At 42.9% G+C, this 14,042-nt stretch overlaps 1 protein-coding gene across 3 annotated transcripts in view; it reads right to left on the reverse strand.

Annotated features, from left to right (window-relative positions):
- Positions 1 to 14,042, reverse strand: part of FBXO16 (F-box protein 16) — a 224,569-nt gene that overhangs the window by 134,364 nt on the left and 76,163 nt on the right. For all 3 annotated transcript variants that reach the window (XM_069233776.1, XM_069233777.1, XM_069233779.1), the window contains exon 5: positions 6,132 to 6,296. In XM_069233776.1, coding sequence (XP_069089877.1) covers positions 6,132 to 6,296 — 165 coding nt within the window. The remainder of the gene's footprint in view (positions 1 to 6,131; positions 6,297 to 14,042) is intronic.

The raw sequence follows: 14,042 nt of genomic DNA on the forward strand, positions 1-14,042 counted from the left end.
AGCCAGCACAGGCCACGTCACAGCGCTTTTTTGAAGAAGCACTCTACAGTTATGCAATATTTTAAATGTGACATTAAAGACTTCATGAAAGAAAATGCACACAGAAGTATTTCTTGCTGAAATGCTCTAGGAATTAAGGCCCTTATTTTGACCCTGTCAGTCTTTTTAACCGCGAGGGTTAATGTGACGGTATCACCGCCGACAGGCTGGCAGTGTATACCGCCACATTATTCAGTCATGGCGCTATGAACCGCCGAGCCGGAGATGTGCTTGTCCAACCCGGCGGACCACACATATCCGCCAGTGGTATAATGAGCCGGCATACCACCATGGTTTTCGCGGCCGTGCCATGGCGGTAGGGCTACTGGTGACAGGGAATTCCTTCCCTGTCAGCCGTAGAAGGCTCCCCCTCCCCCCCAGCAATCACCAACCCCTCCTAGTATCACAGCCCCCCCTAATCCCCACACCTCGCTCCCTCTAGAATCACAGCGCCCCGCCCTTCTCGCAATCACACACACACACACGCAAACACCCATGCACCACCACTTCCATACACGCATTCACTTACACATACACGCATTCACTCATACGTACTCACACGCATACACACTGATATACAGACACACCCTCACTGTAACATACATACACGCATTCACTCACATATATACAACCACACATACACCACAACACTCACAGACACATACACACACGCAGACACCACACACTCACTCACAACACCCCCACCCTCCCACCCTCCTCCCCTTTCGGACGCCCGACTTACCTTGTCCAGCGAGGAGGTCGTCCGTCAGGGAACCGGAAGGGGTGCTACTACCGCCAGCAGCGTCCCGCCAGAAGGACACCGCCAGGCCTTCTGTCTGGTCAAAATACTGCTGGCGGCATCCTACTGCGGTGCAGGTGGTAGCACTGCCCAGACGCCTCGTCCACTAGCATGGCTATTGCCAGATTTCTGCCCTAAATGTGGCGGAAATCCAGCAGTAACCATATTATGGCCGGTTTGAGATCGCCAAAGTCATAATGAGGGCCTAAATCTGCACAGTTATTTATTTTCGAAACTGCAGAAACTGGTCAGGTATAGAAAGCATCAGCAAATTCAGAAATGACAAAAAAAGACATTACTAAGGAGAGATTTCATTTTTAACATCGACAAGGCTCGTCTGGTGCTCCTTATTGCCTTGGCACCGTCCCCAGCGGCAGCATTGTTTGATTAAGTATATTACTAATTACCATTTCTAAAATACAGCATACACTGAAATGTCCCCCGGCTCCTTAACGTAATATATGATTTTATCACTCATCAATCTTCACTTTAGCGAACTTGGAGAAAGGAAGACTGTGTCCGCCTTGTCCGCCTTCCAACCTGCTGACTTAGCGGACATCTCTCCTACGGGCCCTCGGCTCACTGAGCTATTTAATCAGCGTGCTGCTCTATAAATTACTTTTTGCATGATTTATATTGGCTTAATAAGGAATATCCCATTTAAACGCCCAGCAAAATGCTCACTAGGCTTAACTCAGTGGCCAGTGCCCCTTTTCCGACAGCAATCCTGTGCATAATGATTCCTGCAGCACATCTGAGGGATGCATAGGGCTCGGCTGTACCAGGCATGCATGTGCTTTATCCGCTTAACCTTGATCAAATCCTAAGCATGCCTTGTTCCAGTGGTGTATCTTACTGCTAACTTAAGAACACTAATATCAATCCGTAAATATAGATTAAAAATACCGTGTTGCTAACCTGGATTTTCTTCACAATGGCAGAGAGATTCGCTTTATCTTTCAGGTCCCATGGTCATCGTTGGAGACGACACTCTAATGATGGCAGGGAGGGCTTTGCTGAGTGAATGCTTCATAATGGTGGCGGTAGTGAAATTAGCATCACTCAGGGACTTCTTATAGGTATTCTAATGGGCTCAAACCCAAAGCTCCTGGGTGCTCACAGTCAGTACAAACAGATGCAAACACTGAAAATGGCACCACAACAGTAAAACCATCCATATTTGGGGTGCTGAGGCACACTTATGGTCCGGTGGCTCTGTGCTTGACCGACAGGGGTAAGTTCTCAAGCTCCCGAGTCCTGTACAACCTGTACTCTGTGCAGATGTTTCACCAGAGCCACCAGATGTGCAGCATTGCCATGGTCTGGCCTAGACTGCACTAACTACATGGAACCGTCAATCATTAAGATGCACAAAATGTAAATTAGAGGACACCCACCAGTGCATTACTGAAAGCAGTCAGTCGGGGGACTGAAGCATCTGCCCCTAGATCTGTGTTGGATGATCGTGTCCGCCTAATCAGAGTACATGCAAACGTGGCCCATCTCTGATGGTGGATGTTGGCCATGGACATCGTTTAATAACAAGAAGCGCTGCACTCCAGTGCCACATCTTAGCCATCATATAATAAGAACATTTTACAAATGTAGGAACGACGAGGGTAAGGTGCATGGTATTTTAGCGCTGCTTAAAGAGAAATGCAAAGCATTTCAAGACATGGCAGACAGTGTGGGAACAATGTGGCAAAGAGGATGCATAAATGTCCGAACTTATTTAACTGTGCTTAGCAATTTTGAACCACCAGCGGTTCATATTTTCGCAATGGACGTTCTAATGGCTTAAAATGTGGCACAACCGGTCACCCATTTAAAAAAAAAAAAAGTACTGCTGAAACCATGCTTAAAAATGGCTGCTGAGTATGTTAACAGAAGCCGGTCGGTGTTCTCGGGGAGGGCTAAACACCGGAAAAGGCATGACGTATGCATGTCTTTGACAAATGGGCAAAATGGAGCGACGATGGTGCCAGCAAATGGGAAGCGATGGGCTGGCTGTTAGCCTATGAATTAGATGCAGCATGTCTCGGTTGAGACAGCGCATGTGCGCAGTCTAGAGCCAAAACCTAAAAATGAGGATGCCTCAGACCAGTTGAGACAACTTCATTGACTAGTTGTACAAAAAAGAAAAACATTCAAATCCTTTGTATTATGCATAGGATCTTTTATACTCAGGAGCGGAAGTGTTTTTCAATAAATATATGCCAAAATGCATGTTAAGATCAGGAGCTCTGTTGTTTACGGCCCCGGTTCATGATTCAAGTTGTGGGACAACAGTCAGATTTGTGATGCCCTCACATGGAACAATTCCAGGGCACCTAAAGATTAGGAGACTTCTTTTAACTTCTTTATTGCAACTGTATTATTATTATATAATATCATAATAATATTATACCAATATGCCAGTCAGACCATTATATCGTCCCGTTTCATCTCCCGAGAGTAGAAATTAAAACTTTACCTGTCAAAGCTTTGTCGCTGCTGGTCTAAACTGACTGCAGCTAACTGGGAAACTACACTGCTTAACCCTATCCCAGATATGAATAGAGAAATATCTGAAATAAAATGCAAATTCAATGACTAGATAAAGAATTCCTTGGACAAGCTAGTCCCTATGAAATTGCACAAAATCAGCCAATCACAGGGTCATGACTCTTGGTTCTCTAAGCAACTAGTCAAATTAAAAAAATAATGCAAAAAGGAAATGGAGGAAAAACTTTGATGCTGCCAGCAAGTCAAATTATAACAAAGCAATAAAGAAACATCACTATGCTGTAAGAAAACACAACTTGTCTATTTTAGCCCTAGGGTGGAGAGTGGATCTAATACATCAAAGGAGCTCTATAAAATAGTCAACTCTTTCTGATCTCCCACCTTATGAGCCCCTTTGCATATGCTAGTCAATTACTTTCTTGGAAAAGTCAACAGCATTTGTGCTGCTTTGGCAGGGGAAACAGAATCCAATGACGTTGCCAATTACACCCCTCAGGATGGATTAGCAAAAGAGAAACTATTACCCTTCCTGCCGTTGAGAAGGAAGATAATGAAGAACCTATAAAAACAGTAAAATTCAGATTCCTGCTTGATCCGAGGCCTCTTGACACACTGATGGAAGGTGAAAATGTAATCTTCCAAGTGCTTGCTCTTATTTAAACCCGCTCCCTTGAGAGCAGCAGCGTACCAGGTGCCCGGAAACATGCAATTGTTAGACCCTTACTAAAAATAACATCCGTAGATCCCAAGCAAGCAGACAATTATAGGCCAATCTCCTTACTCCCTAGTGTCAGCAAATTATTGGAGAATTATGCTAACAAACATATCTCCTATTTTTTTTGGAGCATCCTGGATATATATGATACCACCCAAATGGGCTTCCATCACGGAAGCAGCAAGGAAACAGCACTGTTAGCAGTCACTGAGGAATTGAAAAAAATCCTTCATCATGGAGGCTTAGCAGCAGTTGTAGTTCTAGATTTGAGAACAGCCTTTGATTCTGTATCCCAACCAATCCTAATCCAGAGATTAGAGGCCGGAATTACCAGCTCAGCCTTAAAATGGTTTGCCTCTTTCCTGAACAGCAAAAGCTTTCAAGTCTGTAAAAGGACTTCCTACTCAGCTTTTTATCCTTTAAAGTGTCGGATCCCACAGGGATCTTCACTGAGCTCCACACTTTTTAAACGCTATGTCCACCCGCTCTCATATGTTCCCATAGATTCTCAATGGTGTCATACGCACATGATACACAAATTATTATCTCACTTACTCCTGACACAGTAGCAATATCCTGTCAACTTAATTCTTGTTTAGGGCAAGTTGTGGATTGGATGTCCGAGCGCACCCTAAAATAAAACGGCGATATAATTGAAGTACTAGTAGTTGGCAGCAACCCATCCATTTGGAAGGAACTCCGCAGGCTTAACTCCCGTGGAGATCCGCCCTCCCCTAAATCAGAATGAAAAAGTCTGGGTTTTCTAATTGATAATAATGTTACTATGGAGGTCCAGGTCAAAAACCTAGTCTCAAGTTGCTCTGGCCTTCTTAGATCTCTCAGGAAACTGTGAGGCTAGTTATATAGCACCACTCAGAGAGTGGTAGTACAAGGTCTAGTGTTATCACGCCTAGACTATGGAAATTATCTATATTTGGGGAGCCTGCAAAAAATGCTGAGGCCTGGACTCTCCTGGGAATACCAAAACATCACTCTGCCCCATCTTCATTAGCCTCCTTACACCGGCTACTGGTACACAAGAGGATACCGTTCAAGGCCCTATGCATAGCCCATTGGTTGGTGCACATGAAATGACTGCAACTTTTACAACACTTGACACGTCACTACTGTCCCAGAAAACTGCTACAATCCAGGAATCTAGGACTAATCACAGTTCCTAAGATCAAGAAAGCCAGGAGCGGGGAGCACTCGTTTGCCTATCTAGCGGCCAAATTATGAAATACTCTATCAGATGCACTTAAGAAGAACAAGGACGAACTCAGTTTCAGGAATCAGCTTAAAGCATTTCTTATCACCTAAAATATATAGATTCTGAGACTGGTATGATCTTTCAAGGCTGGGAGGTCCATCGGTTAGCCATGCGCTTTAGAAGAGACAAGAATAGAACAGGACATAATAATAGTGATAATAATAATAATAATAATAATACTCATATCGTCAATCTTTGCACTTGATGTGCCTCTGAATGAATATCTGATTTGATATGCTTTATTTTATTCCTGCTGCTCAACAGCCTTACATGAGATCTTTGCGGTTCATGTGCCTTCAGACACTGTAGATCCAGAGTTGCACTTCCCACCTCCCTTGGTAAACGGCCGCATTCATCCTAATTGGATCCTGCAAGTTGAGTCCCGAGTCTCAAATCACAAAAAAGGTAAGTATTTCTTATCCTAGTTCCCTGATTGGGTACCATTAGTTTAGTATCAATGTCTACAGTCAGAGATGCAGCCATAACCTTTATCTAAAGAGTTCATGGGAAGGTACGTGTACAAAATGACCCGTCCGGTCTATATGCGAAGGTGAATGTGCATAACAGACAGAGACACACCATATATTAGGAGAAGATGACCAGCCCGGCCAACCTAGCTACATCTAGCCCTGGAAGAGAGCCACTGTCACTCGGAGTAAGATATGAACGTTAAGGCTATGACACTCAGCCAGGGTCTTAAGAATGTCCCTCCCAAATTAGAAGCACGAACATTATAGTTAGTCCCCACTAACATATATACCTTACCCTCTCCAACCTTTAGCCTTGTTCCTGTGACGTCATACCTTGGGTCTGGTAACATGAAGCTCTAGAACCATCTCTATGTAATTCCTTTTCCAGATTCCCTGCTCGTACGGCGTTGGCGAGAAGTTGATGTACCAGCCAAAGCGCAGACATTTGGGCATCCAAAGCTGGTCCAGCTCAGTCAGGTACTTCCAGTGCCAGCTCACCTGGGAGTAAGGACATGATTGATGTTAACATTCACATCTTCATCTCAAGAGCTGCTGTAAATATTTACATCTATCAATAAAACAGCTGCCAACGTTTACGAGCTACAATCAAAATCATTTACAATTACATACCACCGTGACAAGTTTAGAGCACATCTTCCAGGCTCACGAATGACACCAATAAACACCACTCGTAGGTTACACCACAATGACCATGTGGAACATGATCAATCACAAAGCTCTCTGGAGCCTTATTAGGGGTATGAATGTGCTATACATATGATGTAGTACAATGTCACATTTAGTTGAAAAGTCCACTTATTTTGGATCGGTCCATATTATGATCAGTGCACATCCTCGAGGGTCATAAACCATAATGCTTGAAGAGTGTTGACCTGGATAACTGCATTCAGGGGAGACGGTTATCCTATCCCTCGTGATTAGAAACAAAGTATAGGCATCCGTTCTCAGAGGAACCATAAAATAGGGCTTGCTTCATTTAGAATAAGGAGGCAGGGCCGGCTTTAGTGCTGGTGGCTCCCAGTATGATAATCTTTAGTTGGCGTCTCCTTCGCATGACCTCTTCCTTGGTTTCCCTCACTACCACCTGGCAAAAGTGCCCCATTTCATTTTCTAAAGCACTGCTAAAGGCTGGCTTTACTAATCCACTCAGTTATCCACCTAAAATATAAATCTGTTCTATGCAGCAGGTATATTAACCCTCTGCACTACTTTATAAAACTGCCTCTAGACAAAATTCCCATCTCTCTCTAGCAGGAACATTAATCACAAGAGTTATCTTGACATTTGTATTGTTGCCTGAAAGCTGGACGCACAAGAAACTATCCAGCAGGTGCTTTTAAGTCATAAGTTATTGCTAGACACAGCCCCCTCACCCACCCAAGTCAGTACCCCTCCCTTCCAGGTTAGCAGCCAATGCGGCTGCACAGGTGGCACTGCCTTAAAGCAGTCCCTGTAAGGAGAAGTGGTAGTTGAACTGGTCATACATCCACACAGCATGGCTCAATATTCAGGAGTTAGCTCAATTTCAAGGCACGTTTTATGATTTAGGAAGTAGTCTAACCTTTAGTAGAGCCCCTCACCTCACAAAAGCCCATCTGAATGGGACAGGTTCTGTTTATTGTTAATTGCAGTTTAATGGTTAAATGCAGAAAGATGCACTGACATGCATTTTAAATGTGCACCGGCTTGTATTTCAGAGTTTGACTTAGGTGGCATTTGAATTAAGTCAAGTTGGAAGGATAAAACGTACGTTATAATGTTACATTACATGTTGAAATGATATTGAATTTCTAGTGATTAGTAAAAGATGAATGAGTTTAAAAATATGTGCAAATTGAGAGAACTGTAATTCTCTGTTGTACCTAATGAAATGCTGTAACAAAGCTTTTTCGTTTGAAATGAAATGTATTATTCATATTATTGAAATATTATTAATACTGAATTTATACGTTTTCATATTACATGTGTTTTACTAAACATACTCATTTAATGCATTATTATAATTTTCTTGCATTTGCATCAGTGAGGTCTGTTGAAACATGTAATTTGTGGTTGTGTTATAAATGCTGATTCATTTCCTAACGTGAACTTTCTTTTAGGTTATGTTCTCATGCGAAGCGAAGCTGGTTGGTAATAGATTCTATTGTTTAAGCATAGAGAGAATATGGCTTAGTGTCCTTGATGGAAGAACAGTGTGAAACATTGACTAGTTTCATATACAATTGTTTCAAATATGCGTGGAATAACACAGATGGAAAATGTTCGCATGACAGACCTGGGAAGCAATTGGACTGTTTCAATTTGGAGTGATACGATTAATTCCCATGTGATGATACCCATCGGATGAATCAGGATACTTTGTGAATTCTAAAATATCGATGGACATTTTAACCTTGAAGCAGTCCCAAGCAGACCCTTGCAGTCCCTAGATGCTGTCCTGATGTTGCTGATCCTGATGCTTTGCTGATGAAGATTCCCTGAATGCTGTCTCCCTCGGAGAGGTATCTCTCTCTCTGCCAATTGCCCCTTCAAATGCCCTTTTAGATTTAGACATCCTTTTATTTTCCCCTTTGGAATACTCTTGATCGAACTTCTGATATGCTGACACTTTCCCTTTTTTTCTTATCTTTTGCCTAACTTAGTTAGTGACCTGCAGACCCAGATTATCTTTTTCCAAATTATTTTTGTCCTTTTTATGCTTTTTATATTTTGCACGTCTGTGTTTCTTCTCACACATGTATTTCCCTGATTTGATTAGTTATAGGGTTGACCTGTGCCCAGCTAAAGATTATTGACTCTGCTAATTTGAATTGACCAATGATTCCTAGCTCTGAGCAACACATTATTTCAGCATCTCAGATATTTTTATTGATGTTATGCATTATGTTTCTTGAATGCTTAGTTTTATTAACGTTACTTCACTTGAATATATTTCGACGCCTTAGCCAATCTTTGGTGATTATAGGGGTCATTACGACCCTGGCGGTCCTGCCCTGCCACGCCGGCGGTGGCGGTCAGACCGCCGACAGCGTGGCCATGCATGACTGCCAAATTATGACCACTGCAGTGCAGCCAGTTCACTGCCTGTACCACCAGGGGTGTGGGACCGCCCGGACGAAGGTTGACCACCTTCGGCTCGGCGGTCCACCTAACACCACCGCCCGCAGTATAATGAGTATCCTTACCGCCAGGAATTCTGTTGCGGCAGCCCCCTCCACGAAATCACTGGCGGTAAGGATACTGGCGACAGGAATACTAATTCCTGTCACCACTACAGGACTCCCCAACCCCACCCTCCATGTGGCAGCCCCCCTCACCTCCTTAGGACGCCCCCCACCCACCCAAGCAGCAACGCCCCGATCCCTGTACTGACCCCCACACCCCCTGATCCATGTACGCACACACCACACATACATACATGCAGCACACATCCACGCTCACTCATTCACACACACATAAGCACACATGGCCACGACACTCCCCTCACCCCGCATACACGCACACATACTCCCCTCAAACCTGCATACACACATTCACACAAGCACACAGACACTTGCACACACACAACGCCCCCCATCCCACCAATCACACACACCCCCCATTCACGCACACAACATTCAACACCTCCCCCCCCCACTTACCTGGTGGTCGCGGTGGTCATCCGTGAGGGAACGGGGTCCATGGCGCTTGCTCTGCCGCCAGCGCCCCACCAACACAACGCCCACGCCGTTAACAATGTTGTAATACGGCGGGCGGTGTTGTGGTGACATGGCGGTGGCGACGGAGCAAGCTCCATTAGACTGCCAACCGCCAGTATGGCTGCTGGCGGCTTCCCCACCAAATAGTGGCAGAGAGCAGCCAGCAGCCATAATATGGCAGTCTGAAGACCGCCAACACTGGCGGTCATGTGCCGGGCGTGGCTTTGGCAGTCTACTAAAAAGACCGCCGAAGTCATAATGAGGGCCTATGTATCTTTATAATTTGGTTTTGCACATTGTCTACATGACTTTATGCCTGTGTTTGTAATAAATCTTTTAACTTTATTCCTGATTGGAGTTTTTCTTCGTGGCCACATTGGTCCTGGTATTTAAATTGTTTGGGGTGTTGTTGATATTTTGTTAATTGATTCTACCACATCACTTACTGGGTCCAAAGATTCATCCACCTTGAACAGCATTGATTCCTGCGAAGGATGAAAATTCTACAGCAGTATGATGGTTTTGTCCCATAAGGGGGGAGAATCATATTTTTTCAATGTTAGGGAGACAGGATAGCCCCCATGCGATTCCCTAGTCTAAAGATTGTTCACCCCAAATCTTGTCCAATTGTTCGGTTTGAAGGGTGACAAAGTTCCAGCGTTGCACCTACAAATGACAGGTTTCTTGAGGATAAATAGGGTTTTGCGCTTGCAATGTTTTGGCTTGAAGATTGCAGTGTAATGTTGTGAAGTGTTTTGCGGAGTCGTTGTAATCAAAGTGACTGTCGCACTTTTGCTAAAAAATGTCAGCGGTTGTTACTATTGTTGATGGGTCCATCGTGGCCTAAGATTCCGGGTTATCGCACAAGTGTAGAAGACACGTGGTTAATTTGTCTGCAGTGATGTACTTGTCATGAGACATTATTGACAGTGCCAATAGTTTTCCTTGAATGAGTGTGAGTTAAGCCCATATAGCTTTGGGGTGTATGAATTCCTACTCGTAGTGTGCAGACAGGTTGTTGGTTTTTGCTCACAATATTTTGCATTAGGAATGAATGAGCGATTGTGTGGGAGACAACTGTGAAGCGATTGCAGCTACTGAACAAAGTGAGTGTGATGTCATATTGTGCAGCGCTGGTATAGGTCGGTTAGTGTGAAGCCACACTGGTATTGGTGGACAGTGCTGTGTTGCTATTGGTTGAGAACCATGAGAACAAAGGATTGTGGGATTGAAATTACTTCGTGATTTGATCGCAAGTTGTGGAATTTATTAAATTTGACAGAAAACACCCCCCCTCTGCACCAATTCTGCACCAATATACTCTAGTTAGAGAAGGTATAGAAATGCCACCAAAAGGAATTCAAGGCTATATTGTGTCATCTATTAAAGAGTTGCATGCATGTACTTGGCTTGAACAATGGTGCAAAATTATTGCGAAAGAAGGTGCTTTAACATTTCCCAAATATGGAACATTTGATTTGAGAATTTTAGACAATTTGAGGTGAATAATGTACTAAATGAGACCGCATCCAAGACCTGAACAATTTGAAGCCCTTTGTATTTTGGAATTTGTTGCCCGTGAAAGAATGTCAGCTAAATATGATAATAGAATTCAGAAGGCAATTTAGACACTTTCAGAAGCTAGATGGGATACAGAACAGAAGATGTGCAGAGCAGATATATTAGATGGAGTCAGAATGTGTCCAGCTATTTCAGAGGAAGGTGATGGGAGTACAAAACCTAAGACTCATAAGAAAGTAGGGAAAGCAGGACAGATAGCAGAAGCAAACAGTAACATATGACAGTGATTCAGATGATGAGTTTATAAATCAGTTATTAATGAATCACCCACTACCATATCATTCAGTTGAGATAGGAACAACAAAAAAAAGAAGCAGTACAGAAAGTAGTCCCAAATGTACTAACCGCTTCAAGTGCACAGATCCCGAGTTAGATTGTTCCAGGTACACCTGTAAGTGTAGACACACAAGTGCCCCTGGTTTATCCACCAGTTCCAACTGTTATTACAGTTCAGCCCATTTCAAGTCCAGTCGGAAATCAAACTGTCCCAGATCCTAATGTGAATCAGACAGTGCTGACACCTAGTGTGAGAACGCCTGTGCAGAATTTTAGTCAGAATCAGCCTATGTCTATGTTTACGCCAGTGCAGACAATGTCAAATGTTACTCCAAGTCAAACAGGACATACTTTCAGTACTGTCTTAACAGGACAAAGTGCAGGAATGCCAAATTCTAAAAATCAGACAAATCTTATGGTTCTCAATGAACTAACAGTACCCGTGACTATAGGTCTAGTTGTTCCCTTGTATGCTTCAGGTAATATTAGAAGTAATGCCCATTCAATAAATGGCCAGACTATTCCTGAAACACCAGTTACATCTGCTGGGATATCACCAATTGGTATGCAAAGATCAGTCTATTCAAACAATTCGGAGATGGAGAGAACAGGTTCTCTTGTTCCACCTTGGACAATTACACGAATTGCAGAACCTAACCAGATGTTAAGTCAAACAGTTTTTGATGCAAAGTTTCCTCAGGGAACCTCACAGTATCCCATGCTCAGATTCTGAATGTACACTGCAGTACCCCACAAGACTTACCCCAGACAATAGTATTAGTTTGCAAGGTTTCACAGCACAGCAACTGACAGATTGGTTAAATAATTCAAGTCCAAACAGTGTAACAGGATTTGCAAATGGCAATGCTAGAACAGAAGAGACACCAGAGAGAGACAGGTCAGTGAATGTGCCCAGACTTAAATTAGAAATGAATGAATTGATTCTGGGAACGTTGGTCATAGCTCAATTGGAAACTTACACAGAAGAACTGAAGTTTATGTATAAGGATGTTACTCAACGTGCATGGCAGGCTTATGAGATATTAGCTGAATCATCCAAGAATATGATGTGGATTTAGAAAAATCTAAACCTTTCAAGAAAAGGTACAGATTACAGTTTAGTTCACAAGACATATTTAACATAAGATCACTTGGAATGAAATTGCACATTAAGGAATTGATCATCTACATACAGACATGGGGAGCATTAGATAAGTGGGAAGGCAGATGGGCTAAGTAAAGAGATCAGAAGAAAGTAAAGCCAAATGTGCCTCCGGCAGGAGTAAACCAAGCCGAGAACAATGTGAAAATTATGCCAATGAAAGAAATACCAGGTAAAGGTTATGTTCACATTCCTTGGTGTAGGAGTGATAAACTGTCATTCAGGAATGATTACCCGAGATTGAGAGAAAAGCCTGTTGAGTGGTACAAGCAGACAGAGTGATCTGTGAAACTTTCAAAATGCCTGTGGGAAGATTTCAATACGTTATTTGACACTGTGGTTCCAACTGATTTGTGGACCACGTGTAAAGTGCATGTTGATTGGCCTGAACATGAACCTCTAAGAGATCCAGTAACAGGTGCACCATCTGAAGAGGTATTGAAAAAGTATTACAAGGTGATTGTGTTCCTGAAGAATAAAATGTCCCCAAAATATAATGTTTGGCAGAAAATTGACATAGCCCAGGAGAGGAAAGAATTGTTTCATGCTAATTATGGGAGTTTGTTGTAGGCTTTCAATCATCACAGTGGTACTGAGACTATAGAAGCTGAAGATATGGGTAATTTTGTACAGGGATTGAGGCCAGACATAAGCAAAATGATTCAGTAGCACCTGATTTGTTGGCAGAATAAACCGATTGATGAGATTCTGCATTATGCAAAATACTGTAGTGATGAGATAGAGTTGAAACAGTAAAAGCTGAAAGAAAAAGTCATTGTTATACAATTGAAGGCTGCACAGAAAGCAAATCAGAATCCACAGATGATGGTAAACACTAGTGCAATGCAAGGAGTACAGCAGCTGGAAGCAAATGTTGTCCAGTCTAGCAGTAGAGGACGTGGTGTTCAGATAGATCAGAGTGAAGGTGTTCTTGATGTCCAGTTTTTGAAGAGGACAAATCTGTGTCATGTGTGTGGAAATTTGGGTAATTGTCGAAGGGAATGTCCATATAATAATGTAAATGTTCAAGTACAGAAAGCTGGAGTCGCTTAGTCTCAAGGTAATAAGGATAGGTTTGAATTCAAAGAGTTCAAAGACCCAGAATTCAGAATGTACATGTGTCCCCAGGACATAAAATGTAGGTACCACAAGCCCCGATGACACAGCAGCAGGTGATTGTTCCTCAGCAAAACATTAATCAAATGGCAAATATGAATCAGACAGCATCACAATTTTCTTTAATTGATTTGAGTGATGAGGAATTCATGGAAACGTTTCACAGTGATCGTCCCGACGATGAAGATTGCATGCTAGGTACATCCTTAGAGGTACATCAACGTGGACCCTATGTAAATGCAACTGTTATGGCCCATGATGTGTAATTTTTAGTTGCCACTGGAGTTACACCTTTCTCTGTCAGAACAGCTCAAGTACCAAATTTGTCCCTTTTGGAAAGATAGTCCAGGTGGTAGGAGCTGTCAATAAACACTTGACAAATCCTGTAAC

Source organism: Pleurodeles waltl, chromosome 5, assembly GCF_031143425.1.
Source record: "Pleurodeles waltl isolate 20211129_DDA chromosome 5, aPleWal1.hap1.20221129, whole genome shotgun sequence".
NCBI lineage: Eukaryota > Metazoa > Chordata > Amphibia > Caudata > Salamandridae > Pleurodeles > Pleurodeles waltl.